Raw genomic sequence first — 23,156 nt, forward strand, 5'->3', positions numbered from 1 at the left:
GGGTGGGTGTCGTCAAGGATCCTTGCAGAAAACTAATGTCGTGAAAGATAATGAAACAATTCTGCAAAAGTGGGAAGGTGAAATGGACGGAGAAAGGAAGACTGTTTGAGCCAGGAGATGTTTGTATCCTGATTTGAATGAGAAGAAAAAGCAACAATTTTGTCAGTTGAATTGGGATATGACCACTTTACCGCAAGTAACGGATGGTTGCACAGATTTCAAGTCCGACAAAATATCAAGTGTTCTGTCCTTAGTGGAGAATCAGCTGATGTTAATAATGAAGTTGTCGAAGATTGGAACAAAAGGCTAACGATATATGCAGGAGATGTGACAGCAAGGATATTTTTAATGTGACAAGACTGGTTTGTTTTTTAGACTGTTACCAACAAAGTGACAGATGATGTGAACTGTAACATAATTTTAGAGACAGTTTTAAAACTATATAAATGGTTATTCATAGCATTCTTTTGAAAATGATGACAGTTTGTTTTACATTTATTTCACATCATGCATGTGATTTTTTAATTAAAATATGAAATATTTAAAATTAAATGTACTTGTGACTCTCTTCATATGTACTTACTATTCGCAATTGTCATCCCCCTCTAGAAAGACCACCCGCATTATAAGGCCACTTTCCTGCTGCATTAGGGGTGGCCTTATAAGAGGGGGACTACTGTATCTCATTTTTTGAGACCTCAGAGAATGCCAAGTGTATTACCCACATCAACCAAGATGGCTTCTGGGATTGTATCATCTGTTTGGGCCACCACCAGAAGAATGAGGTGTTGTCAGGTCCAACAACTTTTATCTGAATGTTTCAAGTAATGCTTGAAAGCACAGACTGAGTCTTGCATCACTGCCTCTCTACACGTGTTGTTCGAGGAAAGAGATATAATAACCACTTAATGGTGGCCTGCAGACTGTAAATGGTTCTTAGATTTGAAACCTGGTTGCATCAGTAGGACAAGATCTGGAGATAATTTGCGGCCATCAAAATGGCATGCAACTTGTTCAAGCTGCATTCAAAAGATAAGGTTAACAAAAGCATGTGATGCAAAATAGAAACTTCAGTGAGGTTCTGGATAAAGGCTTTAATATCAAAACCCATAACACATTCTATTTATGAGCAGGAAAGGTGAGTGATCTAGGTCTGTTATAATCAACACTGGGCATCAAGTCCGACAGTTGTTTCTTGTGGCCTTAATCCCTTCTTTTATGATGCCTGAATGTGTTAGAAATCAATAAGCAGTTGCCGACCATGCTCAAAAATGCAGTAGAAATCAATGTATACACTTCTATGCCCGTCCAACATTACATTTATCAGTCTTTGCAAAGGTTCAGCTTTCAGGCATTTTCCTGCTGGTTTTTCCTCTTCGGTTCTGCCATTTTAGAATCCATTTATTCATCAGAAGCTTCACTTCCTGTCTGACTTTTGTCCTGGCTTTCATAGGTTTTACCCATTTGTTCAAAACAGTCACTATACTGCAGTCTGTTTTATTACTTTCATGATCTGAACATGATACTGTGATAAGGAAATTAGTTATCTATTATTCCATATCTACCACTTGGCTTTCACAAATGATAAAGGGCCCTATATCACCATCGTATCATGTGATATGCTTATGAAAATCACTAACTACAAATTTTTCTGGTCATCAAAAATATTTATAAAAAAGGATTGAAAGTTTTATTTCTTTCATCGAGACTTATTACAATTTTGTCACAAGCCAAGCTTAGTCTTAACTTCTCAGATATGAAATATTATGGGATATACTGAGTACACAATCACATACATTGATCTCCAGCTTGCCATATGTAGGATTCGGAGAATGGGATAAAATATAATCTTAGCATAGCTGCCAGTGCAATCAGAAATGATCATTTGATGAGTTTTTTTAATTCTCATGAAAATAATTATTGAGCTATATATATTTGGACATTTAATAACTGGCAGATACATCTTTAACAGGCTCGTAATACAAAAACACATTATTCATTTTTTTGTGCACAGTTTTGGTGTATTAATTCCTTTTTTATGCAGAACTTGGGTGTCTATTTTGCAAAAATTCTGCAAAGGTTCAGTAAATTTCCTCAACTGCAGCTTTAAAACAAACAAACAGCCACTCCATCATTGAGGCAACAAATTAAGGTTTTCAAAGTATTCACTGTAAGCGTTCTCATCAAAAACAATTTCCTTCTCTGTGTATAACCTAACCAGCAACATGGACGAGAGTGTCCCATTGTCCACTTGAACAACATTGGGTTGGCTGGCTGGCTGGAGTGGCAAGCGGGCAGCTGAAAAGGTATTGTAGCTGGGTAGAAGACAGTCTCAAAGATCAGCTATACAGCAAAACAGTAGGACCCATTGCACCCGTCCCCATACAGTTCCATATAATAAAAGATTGTCAGCATGTATGCAGCATTGGTTCATTGTTACAACTAACTTCTGGTTACTATGCAATGCGTACATCCTGACATGGCTGGACTGTTTGGTAGGCAACCAATGAAGGTGGTGTGCATCAACAACTGTTAAACCATGTCACTGAGGTCAGTATCAAACACCAGGCACCCTGACTTGTAGGTGTCTCCATGCTTACGGTTAATGGGGACTTAATGTCCACTTGTCTCACAAATATCAGGATGATGATCTCCCATCAACTCCAAGTCTGTATTCGAAAGATGTGATGAATAGTGGGACAGAAAATTTCCCAGAAGTTACCAACTGTGAGGTCTCATCATATGGCTATAACATAGCTGGACACCTCAAAGAGTCATGGAGAGGGAGGGAGGCCATCATGGCAACCTCCACCACATTAGCTGCCGACAAGATTTTGGATCAAGATTCAAATGTCACATTCATGGACTTTGCCTCTGCTTGTCTCTGCCTTTCTAACATATCTTTTGCAACAGTGTAGACAATGTTCACTTTGACCATGTACTGCAAATAATGCAAGAAAATGCTAACATGCATTTGGTACAGGTGAAGCATGTCCCATGATTGTCCTTAATAATATTTTGGCCTGAATAAAATCAACACCTGTACCAAGGGCAGATGTAGTTTCACTAATGCATAGTGAGATACTGAATATATTATGATGCCCTACCTGAAAAGCAATATATCTATGTTACAGTAAACAGGTTAGACAGACAATTCATGCATTTATTAAGGGAAAATTAAACTTACAATGAAGACATATTTGGCAGACAAAGACTTAAAACCTGTGCCAAGGCTAGATATAAACTTACACCAATGTTGGGATAGACAGCGAAGACATTCTGACGCCCATCCTGTCGGGCTCTATTCAACATTGACTCGGACTCCTTGGCATACTAAAGAAAAATAGTAAAAAGTCATTTAAAACTTAACATCTTGTAATGATTGGGTGTGTTAGCAAAAAGTAACAGCAGACCCGTTAATATACAAGTCTATAATGTGAATACCATATATACTTGCTTATAAGTAGAGTTCAACTGCAAACAACATAGACTCTGATCTGCAATTGAATAATGTGCTGGTAGATTAGAGTCTATGTTGTTTGTAAATAAATGTCAGTAATATGCTTACAGAGTTACCAAATTTACAAAGTAAATATTCCATCACGTAACAAATGGGTCTGTGCAGATTTCAGTTGGACTTGTAAACAAGTGAGTGTGTGTGATCTGGATTTTTAATGTAGCTTTAACAATTGTCCAGTCAGATTGCTACAATGCCTGCAGTGTGGCATTTTATAGTGATCTAGTCTAGTGTTGGGGCATCATGCTGCAGACAAGTAGCATCATGTCCCACCCCATCACACTATCCTGACACCAGGTCGACCAATCCTAACACTAACCTCTTGATCCACCAAGCAAGGCAGCTGCAATACCATTTTTAAGTCTTCAGTATGACTTGGCTGGGGTTTGAACCCACAAACTCCAGCATCTGACGCGGATGCTCTTACGACTTAGGCAGACCTGCCAACCCTGACGAGTCAGTGCGTCTCAGTAAGGCAGATGATTTTTTCCATAAGATTGACCAGTTTTCAGTAAGGTGTTAACAAAATATCAATAACTGCTATTGTAAAGCTGGAAAATGTAATTAAAAGTTTGACACATTGACAATAAACATTATGTTCAACTGAAAAGTTTGTAAAGTACGCGCAGACTTTATTTACCACTATTACAGTTGCACAAACTCTAGTTCCAAACCCTATGTAGCTTAATGGCTTGTTATTATCTCTCTACTTTACATAATTCTTGGAAATTCTTTTCCATTTCACATGACAACGGCAATCATATCTCCCACCATGAGATACATGTACTCAAATTGGTGTGTAATGTCCAATAAACGTATGTGTCCTTTCAAGATTTTATTTACAAGATCGAGAATATTCCATTTTATTCATCTGTGTTGATTATTAACACTTTTCTAGAAGCTTATTTTCCCTTACATCTAAAACTTGCATAGCTTTGTGGATGCCATTTTAAAAAAATTCTATAATCAACAGCCTGATCATGCAGACGCTTCGCATGAACAAATATGTGCAGTTTAAAACGCCTGGGGTGCTGCTATAAAGTTAGTCTGCTTCTCTTATTTCACTAATTATAAGATGAAATCAGGATCCAAATAAAACATGGATGAACCAATTATCCGATTTTTTTGCAACAATCGTTTTTCCGTAGATTTTGCTAGTATGTCGTAAGTTCATATTTTAAGAGTACTTTTCGTAAGACTTAAGGCAAAGTCATAAGAGTTGGCAGGTCTGCTTAGGCCACCAGAGTGGTTGTATAATCAAGTATATATGGTATGTGTAACATGTTTAGTAACTTCACCTGTGCCTTTTGCCTATCATCAGAAGAAGAAATGATAGAGCAAAATGTCTCCTGGCAGTGGTCAAAAATGAATTATTTAAAACTATGGTCAACCTCCTTTCAAGGATGAAATAGGGTATTAAGGATGATATCGGGTAATACAATTTTTGGCTCACAGCACCTTATAGCAAAGAGTTAAGTTTGCACCTTATAAACTCACTTATAAATTTATGTACATGTGACAGACCCAGATCTTTTGTCATGTAATGCAGTGGCAAATCTGGCTTTATGCAGATTGTTCGCAGAAATCAGTAACAAGCAACACAGACTATGTTGTTTTTAGTTGGACTAGACTTATAAGCAAGTAAAGAAAAAAGTATGAAAAATGGTATGCTAATTTAAACAGAATTTATATGCAGAAGTCAACACATTGTTCTTGTTGTTATGGGTTTAATGCCATTTTTAGCACACAATAGGCTATACATGGCCACCAGCTTATCTGGTGAAGGAAGAACCTGGAAAAACCCCAGAAAGAATCATCAATCCATGGGAAGCTATTTGCAAGATTTCTGACATACCCTATGCTGGCTAAGCCTGATATTTGATCTCATACAGACAGGTGAGATGTCAGTGATTATTAAAGGCAAGCACCTTGGACCACTCGGCCACACAGTACCCTGAAGTCAACAAGTACATAAAAGCTGAACATGGGATATTGAGGACTGAGCCACAAGCAAAAGCTTATTTCAAGCTCTCTTCTCATTACCAATAATCTTTACTTTTATAATATGACTGATGTGATTAATGAAGGCAGGGATTTTAAACACTAAAGAAATCAAATTTGATACAAAATTCACCATACAATATTGTAACAATATCAAACAGTATGTGAGATAAAGAACTATCATGTGGTATAGTTTAGTAACCAAATACATATTAAAGATATATTAGGTTAGTGTAAAGAACTATCATGTGGTATAGTTTAGTAACCAAATACATATTAAAGATATATTAGGTTAGTGTAAATATATAAATACAGTGTAGTGATTACACAAATCTCCAGGATGCTATTATGTATTTCTGGGCCATATTAAAAAAACTCCTTACTGACCACAAGTGATTGCCCTTTATTAACAACGTTAGGTCTAAATTATCAGACTGTTCATACTGTACTCTTTCTGATAGTAAGATATTTTGTACTGTCTAAGAAAATGCTTTAAGGCCTCTGGTTCACTGCATGAAAACCTCTGTGTTGTCATTAATATGTGTGAAATTCTTTATCCTAATTTAGCAATGAATGGTCACCTGCTATGCTACCAAAACCACATGTACATTCATATGCAAATACAAGTCGTATACAAATGAAGACAAACTGATATTACTAATATTACTCTCATGTGCTTGATGAACACATTAATAACCTGATGTATGTAATACATTGTGGCGATTCAAAAGGTCTGACCACATCATTAATAATTAGATTACGAATTTTTTTATATTGATGAAAGTAATTAAAACCAGTTAATTACAATGACTACTTAATCTCATACCCTTGATCAATAATCTGCACTAGAATGTGACTATGCGGTTTCATACTGCTCATCAATAATCTGCACTACAAAATGACTAGTCTCATACTCTTCATCAATAATCTACACTAGAATAAGACTACTGAGTCTCATACTCTGGATAAATAATCTGCACTACAAAATGACTAGTCTTGTACTCTTCATCAATAATCTACACTAGAATAAGACTACTGAGTCTCATACTCTGGATAAATAATCTGCACTACAAAATGACTAGTCTCATACTCTTCATCAATAATCTACACTAGAATAAGACTACTGAGTCTCATACTCTGGATAAATAATATGCACTACAAAATGACTAGTCTCGTATTCTTCATCAATAATCTACACTAGAATAGGACTACTGAGTCTCATACTCTGGATAAATAATCTGCACTACAAAATGACTAGTCTCATACTCTTCATCAATAATCTACACTAGAATAAGACTACTGAGTCTCATACTCTGGATAAATAATCTGCACTACAAAATGACTAGTCTCGTATTCTTCATCAATAATCTACACTAGAATAAGACTACTGAGTCTCATACTCTTGATCAAAAATCTGCAATAAAATAAAATAATTACTACCAAGTAAAATATGTTTGTATCAGTAAACATTAATCTAACTCAAAAGTCTAGCATAATTACATGTCCAAATTTAATAATATATTTTCAGTCTAATTAGTTCAGAAGTTGCATATTTGCTATTTTTGAATCCTCCAGTTTAAATTGAAATGGGATTAATCTGGATCGACAGCATGTAAATCAACCTGCAGGCTGAAGCTAGAGCTCTCAGGAAGCAACATCAAAAAAAGTGCCTCAGGCTTGGGCATGTTAAACCAAATTAATACCCGTTATAAGTTCATTTGCAAAGCAAGCTCAGCAAGCTGGGCCTGGACAAGTCAAAATTGGATAAGTCAAAATTGGACAAGATTGAAAAGATCCCAGTTGCAAACAATAACTTGTTTCCCCAATGTCTGAACTTGCAAGAAATCTTGGAATGATGGGTTTTTCAAGTGAGAGAAGATAAGTTCTCAAAGTGGAAAAGGATTAAGATAACCAATCAAGAAAATGAAACAAAGAGAATGAGATGACATCAGTGTCCTGACACCAGTCAATAAAAATGCACAACTTTGCCTCATATACCTTCAAATTCAGAGATTTCTAACCGTTTATCACACAAGGCTCCCATTATGAGAGCAAAGTGTGAAGAAGAAGCCTGTGTGGACACAGATGACCATGGTCGCTTAAGCAACATAGGGTTGATTTAATCTTCATGCAGTCCCTCCTTCTTACAAAGAGGTCTATCATCAGATTCTACAGAAATCAAACTCAATGAAAGACAGATTGAGAGACCATTCCATACAAAACAGTTGGCTTCTTCTTCGTAACTAATTGGCCACGACATTGAGCCTGCCTGAAATGTGCCTAACAAGGGGAACTTCCAAACTACAACACAACCCCCTTGCTTGAGGTGGTATTTCACCACCAGTTGTCCAATATTATCAGGACTGTCTTTCTGATCTTCACTGCTAACTGGCCAGACCTAATGGTCTCTCTCTGTCTCTCCATTTCTGTCTGTCTCTCTCTCTTTGTCTATTAAACGTTACAACAGTACAGTGGCCCACATTTCCTCAGATCACTTAAACACACTCTGCATGCTGAAGTTGAGCATTTGGTACATGCAAGGTACATCTTATGGGTTCTCTCCGTCACCTTAAACTTTGTACATTTATAACATTTGGTTATCATTGTATCAGAAGCAACAATGACCAATAATCAAAGTAATTGCAAAACAACAACATGAAAGCATCAACTATATCAATAACTGCACTCATTATTAAAACAATAAAGTAATACCACCAGTGCACACAAGTAAATAGTATCAGCAACACCATGTTTGCCTTACCAAGTCAGAAAAGCAAAGTCCACAAGCTGCAAAAAATTGGTACAATGAACAAATAAGAGACACTACCTTGCAGCAACCTTACTTAATGCTATTTGACTGACTTTAAGTGTGGATGGCTAAGATATATGAAGATCCAGACAGATGCTGAGAGGCAATGTGGTATGTTACTCAGCAAAACCTTAAACAGGATAAATATATATTATATGAGCCAACTAGTGTTAGTGAAAGGAGTTAATCTGTAATAGTTTCTTCCCTTGGTCTCTCTCTCTCCATACACACACAGAGACAAATATAGTCTTTCCGGAGACTAGATTTGAGGAGAGGCAAGACAGTTTATCTCCAATACTTATTGTGATTGGGAATTTGCTCAATGGAAAAAGAGAGATTAATGTGTCTACTGCCTAAGGCATCACTGACCTTTAGGAGCTCTGGATGGATGCTGTTTTCCAGTGCTTTCTCATCCATCTTCTCTTGGAAGGATACATCATCTGGGAAACAAAGGTAAGATATATAAATACCTGTTATACCACTGTATTTCAAGAATGAAATTCTCACAAATCCTATGCAATACATACATCTAAAATAACTGTGTTCACTGCTAATTGCATGTTTCCAATCAAACAGTCATGTTTACAATCAATCAGTAAAACTAGAAATGTATATACAGAACACTGATGTCCCAACATAATGACTGAATCTAACCATAATGCAAAAGTAACCAAAATGTTACAGACAGATGGCCATGGATAATACCACATGCCCTTCAACTGTAGTTTAAGAAAATTAATAAAAGTCACATGGCTTGACATTTAAATTTCAAGGAGACATTTCACATGCTAAAACAATTCCTTACCAAATAACAAAAAAGTTGGTCTTTAAGGAAACACAGAACTTACAAATGCTGATGAAAGTCCTAGAACACTGAGAACTTAAAATGTTGCTGAATGTGATAGGAGACTATGGATTAAAAATGTTGATGATGGTGGTGGGAGACTGAGGACTTACAAATGTTGCTGATTGTGGTAGATGACTTAAGACTTACAAATGTTGCAGATGGTGTAGAAGATGGAGGACTTAGGACTGTTGCTGAAGTGTATAGAAGACTGAGGACTTAAATATTGATGAATATGGTAGAATACTGAGGACTTTAAATGTTGCTGAATGTGGGTAAAGACTAAGGATAAAATGTGTTGCTGATGGTGGTAGAAGACACAGGACTTACAAATGTTGCTAATGGTGGCAGAAGACTAAGGATTAAAAATATTGTTAATGGTGGTAAAAGACTGAGGACTTAAAATGTTGCAGAAGGTGGTATAAGACTGAGGACTTACAATGTTGCAGAAGGTGGTATAAGACTGAGGACTTACAATGTTGCAGAAGGTGGTAGAAGACTGAGGACTTACAATGTTGCAGAAGGTGGTAGAAGACTGAGGACTTACAATGTTGCAGAAGGGGGCAAAAGATGGAGATGATGCTGAATGTGGTTGAAGACCAACTTCTTAACTAGGATCATCTTATAATTAGAAGGTCTCTGAGGTATGAGACATTTATTTCTTACCTATGCCTTGATTAAATGTGAATCAGTGATGATCAAGCCAACATTTATCTGACCCTATTGTATGTAAAAATATCTGAAATCAAATCCCTCTATAGCAATGTGAAATCTTCAAAGTCTCAGTCTGACTGTTGAGATCAAAATGCCAATAAAGCAATGTGAAATCTTTAGTCCCAGTCTGACTGCTGGTACCAAATCCCAATAAAGCCATGTGAAATCTTTAGTCCCAGTCTGACTGCTGGTAGCAAGTCCCAATAGAGCAATGTGAAATCTTTAGTCCCAGTCTGAGTGCTGGTACCAAGTCTCAATTGAGCAATGTGAAATCTTTAGTCCCAGTCTGAGTACTGGTACCAAATCCCAATAAAGTGATGTGAAATCTTTAGTCCCAGTCTGAGTGCTGGTACCAAATCCCAACAGAGCAAAGTGAAATCTTTAGTCCCAGTCTGACTGCTGATACCAAGTCCCAATAAAGCCATGTGAAATCTCTAGTCCCAGTCTGAGTGCTAGTACCATGTCCCAACAGAGCAATGTGAAATCTTTAGTCCCAGTCTGACTGCTGGTACCAAATCCCAATAGAGCAATGTGAAATATTTAATCCCAGTCTGAGTGCTGGTACCAAATCCCAATAAAACAATGTGAAATCTTTAGTTCCTGTCTGAGTTCTGGGATCCAATTCCATTAAAGCAATCTAAAATCTTCAGAGTCCATTCTGAATTTAACATAAGGCCATGGAAGTATGAAAATGTCACTTACTGGCACTGAGCAATGAGGCTGTGGCATAGGTATACCATTGTATTCCTCTTACTGCTTGTCAGGTCCCATTTTACTTCCATTACACAAGGTATGTGAGGTCAGAGACAAAGTAACTCTCACCTCAAACTGTCAAATGCGACTTTAAGACAACATATAATCTTACCTCTGCCTCTGTCTAGTGAGGTTTGGGACAGGGTTTCAGCAGCTGTCCGGACTTTATCTAATGTATGAATCCAATCCTCCATTTCTGTTTCACTTTCAGCAGCAAACAAGTAGGCTTTCTGTGGAGTTTTTACCTCAAAGCAGTGTTTGCCTTTCTTTGAATTCTGAAAAGAAGAAGTTTAAATCTGCATACTGAAATCAGGATTCTTCAACAAAGCAGTTCTGGCTGTTTTAATTTTTCGTCAAGTATACCAAGCCTTTCCAAACTGAAACTCTACAGAAATTTTGTAAACAATCCTCTGTATTTAAGAATTTTATGGTTAAAGTTTAAATGTCAAATATGGAGGTTTCTTTTATTTTCACTTTTTCATACCTGAACATTCCATATTGAATGTTATTATAAATTTTTGTTGCATCATTTATACATAAAATTATTTTCTGCCACAGATATGTATGCAGAAGTGATCATAAAAACAAAGAGCTTGCTGATGTAGAGTATACAGAGAGGGTTATTAAATGAATCTTGTAAATATTAAAGAAACTGAACATATTTTTTTAATTATTATACAGTCCAAGCCTCACTTATACATCAATAGTTTTCTTACACTGTCCTATTTGTTTGTACTCCCATAGTGAATTAAAAAATATAAGGCATCAAGTACATAAAAATTGCACAAAACTTAGTCACTTCATTCATTGATTTATAATTTCTAGCCTGATTGTCACCGGAGGGTTCCAAACACTGTCAGCTTGTTGGCATTACAAATCAAAAAGAAGTCTATGTTTTCAGGCAGCAGATGTGATGTAATTCAATGTATTTGATAATCTCAATAATTCCCAACATTTTGGAGTTAAATCTCTTAGTGGGGGTAATAACAAATGGAAGAGCAAATTTATATTAGTCCCAATTCTGTTTTTCTTTCCTCTCCGGTACAGTACATCATGTTTAGCATTCAACCAAAATCGGATCAGCTTTTCTCAAGAACTTAAAGATACTGTATCACTATGGAAGTCTCTCTGCTGAGTATGCTTTCAAACAATATCTACAGATGTGTGTGGCATCCACAAGAGAATTTGGGGCAAAAAAGGTTAAGTGCATCCAAGAGATATCTGTGCCAAGTTTGATTATAATTTGCTTTTAGATTTTCAAAAAGTAAAACATAGGATATGTTGATGGGTATATGCAGTCCCATGTAAGACCAAAAGCTCAAATAGCCAAGGCTGTTGTGTACTGCAAACTATCATGACTTCGTTTGAGGAATTTGAGATAAACAGGCTGACCATGCATAAAGATTGCTCTAAATTATACAGATTTTTAACACAGCTATGAGTATGCTGACACACAGCTCAAAGGTGCCAATTTTCTTAAAGACCAAAATTACTGTATATACTCTGAGACTCTTACAAGTTGACATTTTCTTACTGACAATTTGATTCATGTAGAATTGTTGTTGTTGTTGTTGTAGGGTTTAACGCCATTGTTCAGCATAGGCTATACATGGCGGCCAGTATTAATGGTGGAGGAAGAACCCAGGAAAACCCGAAAAGAACCACCGACCCATGAGAAGCCACTGGCAAGCTTTCTAACATACCCACATTGGTTCATGTAGAATAGGATTTATCTTAAAAGTGTGTGATCCAATTTAGGGGTAATGTTGGAAACTACAGGTGTTTGCAGTACACAAAAATATGATCAATTCAAATGTCTGTATGTTTTCATACAACTATTCCCATTCAGAAATGTGGATATGGTATGCGCTGCGTTTATCCATTTCACTAGAATATTCACTGCACAATGCTTGTACCTACAGTTATTAGGATAATAATAATTTGAAAATACTGACAAGTCACCCCTTCAGAATTCCAACTGAATACACTCAGACTTAGAGAAAGGTCAAACAGAAATTGGCTTTTTGTATCCCTAAAAAGAGGAGGGTTAACAAACAGTCAATTCAACTTATAATGCAGTATATATATTAAACTGTTAAATAAACTATTTCTTTCAAAAAATTTTAGCATCTATTTCTTATTTCTTTCTCTCATACCACTTTGGTCATTTAAAACAAAACAATGAGGTTTAAATTCAGAAAAATAATATATAAATTAAAGATACATTTACATTTTATGTTTTATCTACCATTTTCTTTCTTGATTTCCTGCCAATAAAGATCATCTTTCATAACCAGAGATAAATGTTATTAGGCTTTCGGAAAAATCTCTGTAATCAACTTGGATGAAAAAAATCAAGGTGATTTACCTTCATGAATATGCAGTAAAATCAAGTTAACCCATATCTATACTTTTACTTACTTTCACAACTTCCTGAGCACAGTCAAGAAATATGACTCCCTTTGCCTCTGTCTTTCTCTCATCCTTAAAGAACTCCATCACATATGTTTGATCTGGCTGCTGTTTCACACAGAAATATCTTTTCTTGAATTGCTGAAAAAGTATACCAGAATAAATGTCTCCGACAAATAATTCTTGGCATTTAACATATAAGAATCAAGTACAACAGTACAGCATGATTTATCACTTCAGTTCACTGACCGGTATGTCTCACAAAAGTGACATTTTCATGGGTACTTCAATTCATAGATGTATATGTCTCACAAAAATAACTTTTTCATGGGCACTTCAATTTACAGATGTATCTGAAAGTTACCTTTTCATGGGCACTTCAATTCACAGATGTACCTCAAAGTAACCTTTTCATGGGCACTTCAATTCATAGATGTATCTCAAAGTGACCTTTTCATGGGCACTTCAATTCATAGATGTATCTCAAAGTGACCTTTCCATGGGCACTTCAATTCATTGATGTATCTCAAAGTGACCTTTTCATGGGCACTTCAATTCACAGATGTATCTCAAAACAATCTTCTCATGGCACTTCAATTTACAGATGTATCTCAAAGTAACCTTCTCATGGCACTTCAATTCACAGATGTATCTCAAAGTGACCTTTTCATGGGCACTTCAATTTACAGATGTATCTCAAAGTAACCTTTTCATGGCACTTCAATTCACAGATGTATCTCAAAGTGACCTTTTCATGGGTACTTCAATTCATAGATGTATCTCAAAGTAACCTTTTCATGGGGCACTTCAATTCATTGATGTATCTCAAAGTGACCTTTTCATGGGCACTTCAATTCACAGATGTATCTCAAAGTGACCTTTTCATGGGCACTTCAATTCACAGATGTATCTCAAAGTGACCTTTTCGTGGGCACTTCAATTCACAGATGTATCTCAAAGTGACCTTTTCATGGGCACTTCAATTCACAGATGTATCTCAAAGTGACCTTTTCATGGGGCACTTCAATTCATTGATGTATCTCAAAGTGACCTTTTCATGGGCACTTCAATTCATAGATGTATCTCAAAGTGACCTTTTCATGGGCACTTCAATTCACAGATGTATCTCAAAGTGACCTTTTCGTGGGCACTTCAATTCAAAGATGTATCTCAAAGTGACCATTTCATGGGCACTTCAATTCACAGATGTATCTCAAAGTGACCTTTTCATGGGCACTTCAATTCACAGATGTATCTCAAAGTAACCATGGTCCTAGTTCTGCACCTTGATGGATAATCGAAGTTCTTCTGTACTTCAAATCATCATATGAACCATCAACTTCATCATATGAACCATCAACTTCATGTAAACCATCAACTTCATCATATGAACCATCAGCTTCATCATATGAACCATCAGCTTGATCATATGAACCATCAACTTCATGTAAACCATCAATTTCATCATGTTAACCATCAACTTCATGTAAACCATCAACTTTATCATGTAAACCATCAACTTCATCATATGAACCATCAGCTTGATCATATGAACCATCAGCTTGATCATATGAACCATCAACTTCATCACATGAACCATCAGCTTGATCATATGAACCATCAACTTCATCATATGAACCATCAGCTTGATCATATGAACCATCAGCTTGATGTAAACCATCAACTTCATCATGTGAACCATCAGCTTGATCATATGAACCATCAACTTCATGTAAACCATCAACTTCATCATGTGAACCATCAGCTTGATCATATGAACCATCAACTTCATCATTTTGAACAATCAACTTACCACGTGAACAATTAAGTGAGCAGTCAGCTTGAAAAAATATGAACGATCACCTTCATCCTGTAAACAATCAACTTCCTGTGAATCATTAAGTGAGCAATAACATCACTTGAAGCATCAATTTCATCATATGTAAACAATCAAATGAGCTGAGCAATCAACCTCATCATCTGAGCCATCAACTTCATCATGTGAACAATCAACTTCATCAAGTAAAACATCAAGTGAGCAATTAGGTTCATTTGAACCATCAACTTCATTATATAAACCATCGACTTCATGTGAGCCATCAACTTCATCAGATGAATCAGGTGAACAATCAAGTAATCAATTATTTTATTCATGTGAACCATCTTAGTCCTCACATGAACCATCAACTTCATCATATGAACCATCAACTTCAACAAGTGAACCATGAAGTGAGCAATTAATTGTATCACATGAACAATCCCAAGGTGTAAGCCTTGGACAGTTCAGATTATATCTTTGTCCATTTTTTGGGGTAAACATTTAGCATAACAATGTTGTTCTAAGTAAATATATGTCCATGGTATTTAATGTTAAAGGATAAAGTACTTCCATGCCTCTTTGTGGCTGATACTTCCATAGTTTACCCAGCTATCATCATTTAAAGTGACTTTGAGCACATGACTCTCCGCCCCATTCCACCCTCAACAAGTGCTGTTTTACCCATTTACTGCTGGAATGACTAAAGCAAATACAGGCCAAGTACGAATGACAAATATGGGTTGCAAACACAGGATTTTCCAACACTCAACCTGCAGCGTCTACCACTAGAATACACCATGTCATTAAAGATGGAATTTAAGCAACTACAATCTATCCTGTCAGCGCTGTATGAGAACCTTTACTAAGTTACCTTACCCTTGTAAAACTAATGATGTTCTCCCGGCTTCCACTGTCTGGTCCCTTGTACAGCCAACCAGCCTTTGTGATGGCTGACATTGACACATTGCTGTAGCTGCGATTAAGGGTATCCTACAATAAAATTAGGCTTTTAAGTGAGATAATCAGACCAGAGACTATGCATTGCAATATAAATAGCAGTAAGAAGGTCAGACCACAGATTTTGAATTGCTATATAAATAGCAGAAAGATAATCAGACCAGACTATGGATTGCTACATAAATAGCAGTAGGATGATCAGACCACAGACTATGCACTGCTATATAAATAGCAATTGATAACCAGACTACAGACTAAGAATTGCTATATAAAAAGCAGTAAGATGAGCAGACTACAGACTGAGAATTGCTATAAAAATAGCAGTAAGATAACCAGACTACAGACTAAGAATTGATACATAAACAGCAGCAGCAAGATCATCAAAACACAGACTATGCAATGCTATACAAATAGCAGTAAGATAATCAGATCACAGACTATCCATTGCTATATAAATAGCAGTAAGATATATAAATACAAGCAAGATAATCAGACCACAGACTATGAATTGCTATATAAATAGCAGTAAGATAATCAGACTACAGACTATCCATTGCTATATAAATAGCAGTAAGATATATAAATACCAGCAAGATAATCAGACCACAGACTATGAATTGCTATATAAATAGCAGCAAGATAATCAGACCAGATTATGGATTGCTATATAAATAGCAGTAAGATAATCAGACCAGATTATGGATTGCTACATAAATACCAGCAAGATAATCAGACCACAGACTATGAATTGCTATATAAATAGCAGCAAGATAATCAGACCAGATTATGGATTGCTACATAAATAGCAGTAAGATAATCAGACTACAGGCTAAGAATTGCTATATAAACAGCAGCAGCATGATGATCAAAACACAGACTATGCAATGCTATATAAATACCAGTAAGATAATCAGATCACAGACTATGGATTGCTACATAAATAGCAGTAAGATAATCAGGCTACAGACTATGAATTGCTATATAAATAGCAGTAAGATGAGCAGACTACAAACTAAGAATTGCTATAAAAATAGCAGTAAGATAACCAGACTACAGACTAAGAATTGCTATATAAACATCAGCAGCAAGATCGTCAAAACAGACTATGCAATGCAATATAAATAGCAATAAGATAATCAGATCAACGACTATGAATTGCTATACAAATAGTAAGATAATCAGATCACAGACTATCCATTGCTATATAAATAGCAGTAAGATATATAAATACCAGCAAGATAATCAGACCACACACTATGAATTGCTATACAAATAGCAGTAAGATAATCAGACCAGACTATCCATTGCTACATAAATAGCAGTAAGATAATAAGACCACAGACTATGCATTGCTATATAAACAGCAGTAAGATAATCAGACCACAGACTATGAATTGCTATATAAATAGCAGTAAGATGATCAGATCACAGACCAAGAATTGCTATAATAAACAGCAGCAGCAAGATGACCAAAACACAGACTATGCAATGCTATATAAATAGCAGTAAGAAGGTCAGACCACAGACTATGAATTGCTATATAAATAGCAGTAAGATAATCAGACTACAGGCTAAGAATTGCTATATAAACAGCAGCAGCAAGATGATCAAAACACAGACTATGCAATGCTATATAAATAGCAGTAAGATAATCAGATCACAGACTATGGATTGCTACATAAATAGCAGTAAGATAATCAGACTACAGACTATGCAATGCTATATAAATAGCAGTAAGATAATAAGACCACAGACTATGCATTGCTATATAAATAGCAGTAAGATAATGAGACTACAGACTAAATTGCTATAAAAATAGCAGTAAGATAATCAGACTACAGACTATGAATTGCTATATAAATAGCAGTAAGATAATCAGACTACAGACTATCCATTGCTATATAAATAGCAGTATGATAATCAGACTACAGACTATGCATTGCTACATAAATAGCAGTAAGATGTATAAATAACAATAAGATAATCAGACCACAGACTATGCATTGCTATATAAACAGCAGTAAGATAATCAACCACAGACTATGCATTGCTATATAAACAGCAGTAAGATAATCAGACCACAGACTATGCACTGCTATATAAATAGCAATTGATAACCAGACTACAGGTTATGCACTGCTATATAAATAGCAGTAAGATATATAAATATCAGTACAATAATCAGACCACAGACTATGAATTGCTATACAAATAACAGTAAGATAATCAGACTACAGACTATGAATTGCTATATAAATAGCAGTAAGATGAACTCGTTATGGACTACTCTTGCAATCTGGCTTTGTCACTACTATTTGAAATGTTCTTTTGAATGGGAACAATATGTGAATGGTTATTCAAAATTAGACAGTTAAATTAATGATACATTTTCATCTGTTAAAGTGTGTATCAGACTGACAATAACAACCTCTATCTACAATAAAGGAATTTCTCTGATGAAGGAATATAAAAAGAAAGACCCTTAGATAAAAAAAAATTGGTAAAAGCTCAAGATATTTGTTGAAACAAAACATCTGGGTTTTTTTTTAATATGAAACACCTGTAAAGGATGAATTAATTTGCAAGGATTGCAGTTAGCTTCTTCAAGTGCAATGGCCATATTACCCACCACAAGTAGTAACTATCTCATGAGAGAGCTTTCTAAGGGAGACAACTATGTTACCAAAAGTGACTATAGCTTTTGGAATTGCTGGTATGCCTAAAATTTGACTCAATATTTTTCTTTTTTTTCTTAACATTGTGTCAGGAAAGCAGACATAAGTTTTATATTACTAAAATATAAATGGACCGGTTAACACATTTTTAAACCAGCCTAAAGAACATTACTATAGTCGAACACTGACTTTGGAATAGAACCACATAAGTTTCAAGGGTCAAACAACAACTTTTTGTTTTTGCTGTGCATAAATACAAAGACACAGTTATAAGCTTACATCTTAATCTGTACTGGGATTATTTCACCGTTAATTTCCAATATGTCTGAAACTGACAAATTGACATTTTCAAAAACCCTATTTACCCATGAAATTGAACGGAATACTCCAAAACCTAGTTGAAACAGGGAATGATAAGGGCAGGTTCCACCGTACAGGATATGTTATATTATATGCAGAAGCCCCAAGGCAATTTCACACCTGTTACAATGTACATCTAATTAATATAATTAGGTCAAATACCTGTGAACCAGTTTCAGTTAAAACAATTTTATCAAGTCTGAATATTACATTCTTAACAAAATGACACTATGTCCAAATCTTAATTTTTGTCAAAACATCAGTCCTGTTTGACACACATGGTATATTCCATAACTTTAATACATCTAAAGATATACATTAACCTTGTAAACCTAGGCCATATAACCTTAACATCATAACAGTAATGTTTACATGTCACTCATTCCTAATGCAGGCAAGACAAAAGTATACTTACATCATTGTGCCTATCATCGATTTCAGCATCGATTTCAAATGTCTGCTCTTGTAGGGCTGGCTGCTTCCTAAAACTACAAGAGAAAGCAGCATTCTGCTTAATTTTTGTGTTTTTTTTTTCAACCACACACATACACCCAACAAAAAACCTATATCCAGAGAGAATACTTATTAAAAGTAACAAAAATTCTTAAACCTGAAAAATTTTAAATCCATGGGCAACTGAAATTAAACTGGGCTGACAGTTTTTTTTCTCACCAGGCTACCATCTATTTTGAAACTGAAAGGACCTTACTGATGCTGTTCATGACAATGGAGATGTGTGCATTCTTGGAATCAACAAAGGAAACTACAGAAAACTGCACTGCTATATATATATATATATATATATATATATATATATATATATATATATATATATATACTGATTTTTTAAATTATTGATCTTTTTTTATACATCAAAGACAATTTTTCATTTATTCATAGCTAGTTGACTGATTTGAAACTAATTACCCTTTACTACTTTGCTAAAGAGTACTTATTAAAATCAATTTATTTGGAAATCTTTGGCATTTTTCCCAACCTTCAACTCTGTTATAATTTCATAACTTTTGTGTATTGAAACTCATATAAAGCATCCACTATGGAAAATCTTTATATGGATATCACAAAAGCTCTCTTTGTGAACGGCACTTTCTGCACTTACTATTCTACATCGTATGTTTTACAGGTGACTTAATACCAGTGTCGGAAATACAAAGTATGAAGTAGCAAATCTGCTACCAGTTTTATGGTTTTTCTATCTAGTGAAAACTTGGGTGGAAAATTCTGAGAAAACTTGCCAGTAGCTTCTCATGGGCAAATGGTTCTTCCTGAGGTTATTCAAGATTCTTAGTTCACCAAATATACTTGCTGCCGTGTATATAACCTATACTGTGCTGAAAGGTGGCATTAGAGTCACAAAACCAATAATTTGGAAAAGATAGAACTCACAATAATACAAGATGTGAAATTTATTGCATAAAAATAGCCTCTCCAATACATGTCCTACAAGATGATAGAGTTGGAAATTGCAGAAAAATAAAAAATAAAAACGTCAATCAATATTTTCAGTAATGTTAGGAATTTTATAGCAAGTTCCTTTACTGCAATGATGAAGATGAGAATGTAACAATGAAAATAGTGTTGTTTAAAAAGCATCCATTTGATACAGATTAGTTGAATGTATGCATAATTAGTCTTAACTTGCATCTGGGGAAAACCTTTGCCACTTGGTAAGACATTTTGTAACTGGATCCAAAACTAAAGTATGTTACTTGTTACTTTAGTTTTAATTCTAACCCCACCTTATAAAATTTCTAACACAATGTGAACAGTGAGGAAGCACTGGCACTCTTGTTCTAATAACCAGGTCACATATTTTTCCAACTAATTCACCCTGGATGGCATCTATCTGATAACCATCTTTACTGACAGCTACTCTTCAATTTTGGAAAACAGATTAAGTTTACTCAGGTACCAAATGGCATGAAGAAGAAGGCTAACTGTATGATACACAATTAATAATAATAATAATAATGAGGACTTTGTATAGCGCCTAATCTTTAGAAGCTCTAAGCGCATTACAACATTAGACAACACCTATAAGATAAAAAAACATAATAATATTATTACAAAAACAAACAACATGAAATTAGAAGAAATTTAAAAAAAAAAAAAAACATGCTGAGAATATTTCAGGTAGGAAACATTATTAGGTCTTTAAGTTTGTTTTTGCAGTCGAAATAAGTGAGTTTTGAGAGTCCTCTTGAATGTGATCACTGTGTCTTTGTGTCTAAGTTCAGTGGGCAATTCATTCCACGTTGCTGGGCCCTGGTATGCAAAAGAACGCTGTCCATATGACTTTGTTTTCATAGTGGGAATTATGAGTATACGATTGTCAGAAGAGGAGCGTAAGTATCTTGCTGGTGTGTACACATGGGTGAGGTCAGATGGGTATGTTGGACTAGAGTCCGACAGTGAAATGTAGCACAGAGAACAAATGTTGTGTTTGATTCTGGATCGAATGGATAGCCAGTGTAGGGTACAGAGCAGCGGGGAGGTGTGCTCTGATTGTGGTACTCTAACTTAACTTATGATCCAAGCAGCTGTGTTTTGAACTTTTTGAAGTTTCTGGAGTAGATATTGAGATGAACCAGACAGAATTGAGTTACAATAGTCCAGTCTTGAAAGTACTAATGAACACACAAGTGTTTTAGTGGCATCAACTGAAAGATATTTGCGAACTGAGCTGATGCGTCTCAGCTCAAGATATGCAGCCTTGCATATGTTCATGACATGTTGGTGCAATGTGAGAGTACTGTCCAGAGTAACACCTAGGTTTCGTACTGATTGTGTGAATTTAATGTTGGCATTGCTGATATTTATTGTTTGAGGTAAAGGATGTGAATGAGAAAGTCTTTGTGTTGTGATCAGAATGGCCTCAGTTTTATCATCATTCATCTGCAGCTTGTTACAAGTCATCCATGATTTCACATTAGAAATGCACCTCTCTACACCTTGCATGGTAGCATCAACTTCAGTTGGGTGGCTAGATTTGTATATTTGGGTGTCATCAGCGTACAGTTGGTGAGACACTGGATGATGATCTATGACACTTGAGAGCGACTGAGTGTACAGAATGAAGAGAACAGGTCCAAGAACAGACCCCTGTGGAACACCACAACATAGATCAACTGGGCTGGAGTGTATTCCATTTGCAGATACAATTTGTGTCCTGTTGACCAAGTAGGACTTGAACCACAGTAAGGCTGTCTCATGAATGCCAAATACATGCTGGAGATGGTGAAGTAATATATCATGGTCTATTGTGTCAAATGCTGCATACAAATCAAGAATCGTGACGACTGTAATCTTTCCGCTATCCAACACAGAAAGAATGTCATTAACTACTTTTAAAAGAGTAGTTTCAGTAATGTGGCAAGGGTGATATGCAGATTGTACATTGCTAAAAAGACTGTTTGAATTTAGATGAGATACAAGCTGGGATAGAACAAGCTAAGATTTTTGAAATGAATGGGAGATTAGAAACTCGGCGGTAGTTCTTTAAATCGTTATGGTCTAGTGTTGGTTTCTTCAGCAGAGGCTTTACAATGGCAGTTTTGAAAAATGATGGGAATTCCCCAGATGAGAGAGAGGTATTAATAACATCAGTTAGTGAAGGCAATACTGGATCTAAGCACTCAAGCAGCAGTGATGTTGGAATTGGATCAAGTTCACATGACTTTGGTGCACTCTTCATCAGGATTGTACGTACAAAATCCATAGAGACAGGCTCAAATGCTGCTAATGGTTGCAGCTCAAATTCTGTATCCCAACTATATGGTGACGAGTCAATTGAAATTGTGGTGTCAAGCTTATCTCCAATGGTTTGTACTTTGTCACGGAAGAAATTTGCAAACATGTCTGGAAGGTCAACTGGAGAGAAGGTAGTTGGAAGTGGTGTTGATTTGTTCCTTGACATTAGCTTGTTAGTATTCTCGAAGAGCTCTTTGCAGCTGGAACTTTCCATGATCTTAGTAGTGTAGTGGGCTGATTTCGCTGCATGGACTATATTTGTGACATTCTTTTTAGCGACTTCATAGATTTGCTTATGAAAAGTGAGTCTGGTGGAAAGCCAGAGCCTATCAGCTTTACGGTGGTCTCTTTCAGCAGTGCGAAGCTGGTCCCTAACACTGCTATACCATGGAGAACACTTTTGAATTGATAATCTGCACTTGGTAGCTGGGGCATGTTTGTCAAGTAATGAACGCAGACAGTTATCGAGTTGTTCTGCTGTAGGAGGTAAGCAAGTTATTAGGTTAGCTTGGATGTCATGCATT

The 23,156-nt window shown here is 35.8% G+C and overlaps 1 protein-coding gene across 4 annotated transcripts in view; it reads right to left on the reverse strand.

Annotated features, from left to right (window-relative positions):
- LOC149799359 (dedicator of cytokinesis protein 11-like) overlaps positions 1 to 23,156 on the reverse strand; it is a 236,498-nt gene that overhangs the window by 188,632 nt on the left and 24,710 nt on the right. For all 4 annotated transcript variants that reach the window (XM_089958681.1, XM_089958680.1, XM_089958683.1 and 1 more), the window contains exons 4-9: positions 19,277 to 19,349; positions 15,746 to 15,859; positions 13,060 to 13,191; positions 10,751 to 10,913; positions 8,697 to 8,767; positions 3,250 to 3,333 (exon numbers count right to left, since the gene is read on the reverse strand). In XM_089958681.1, coding sequence (XP_089814807.1) covers positions 3,250 to 3,333; positions 8,697 to 8,767; positions 10,751 to 10,913; positions 13,060 to 13,191; positions 15,746 to 15,859; positions 19,277 to 19,349 — 637 coding nt within the window. The remainder of the gene's footprint in view (positions 1 to 3,249; positions 3,334 to 8,696; positions 8,768 to 10,750; positions 10,914 to 13,059; positions 13,192 to 15,745; positions 15,860 to 19,276; positions 19,350 to 23,156) is intronic.

The sequence above is a fragment of the Sinohyriopsis cumingii genome, chromosome 5 (genome assembly GCF_028554795.1).
Source record: "Sinohyriopsis cumingii isolate HCF-2022 chromosome 5, ASM2855479v2, whole genome shotgun sequence".
NCBI classification, from domain to species: Eukaryota; Metazoa; Mollusca; class Bivalvia; order Unionida; family Unionidae; genus Sinohyriopsis; species Sinohyriopsis cumingii.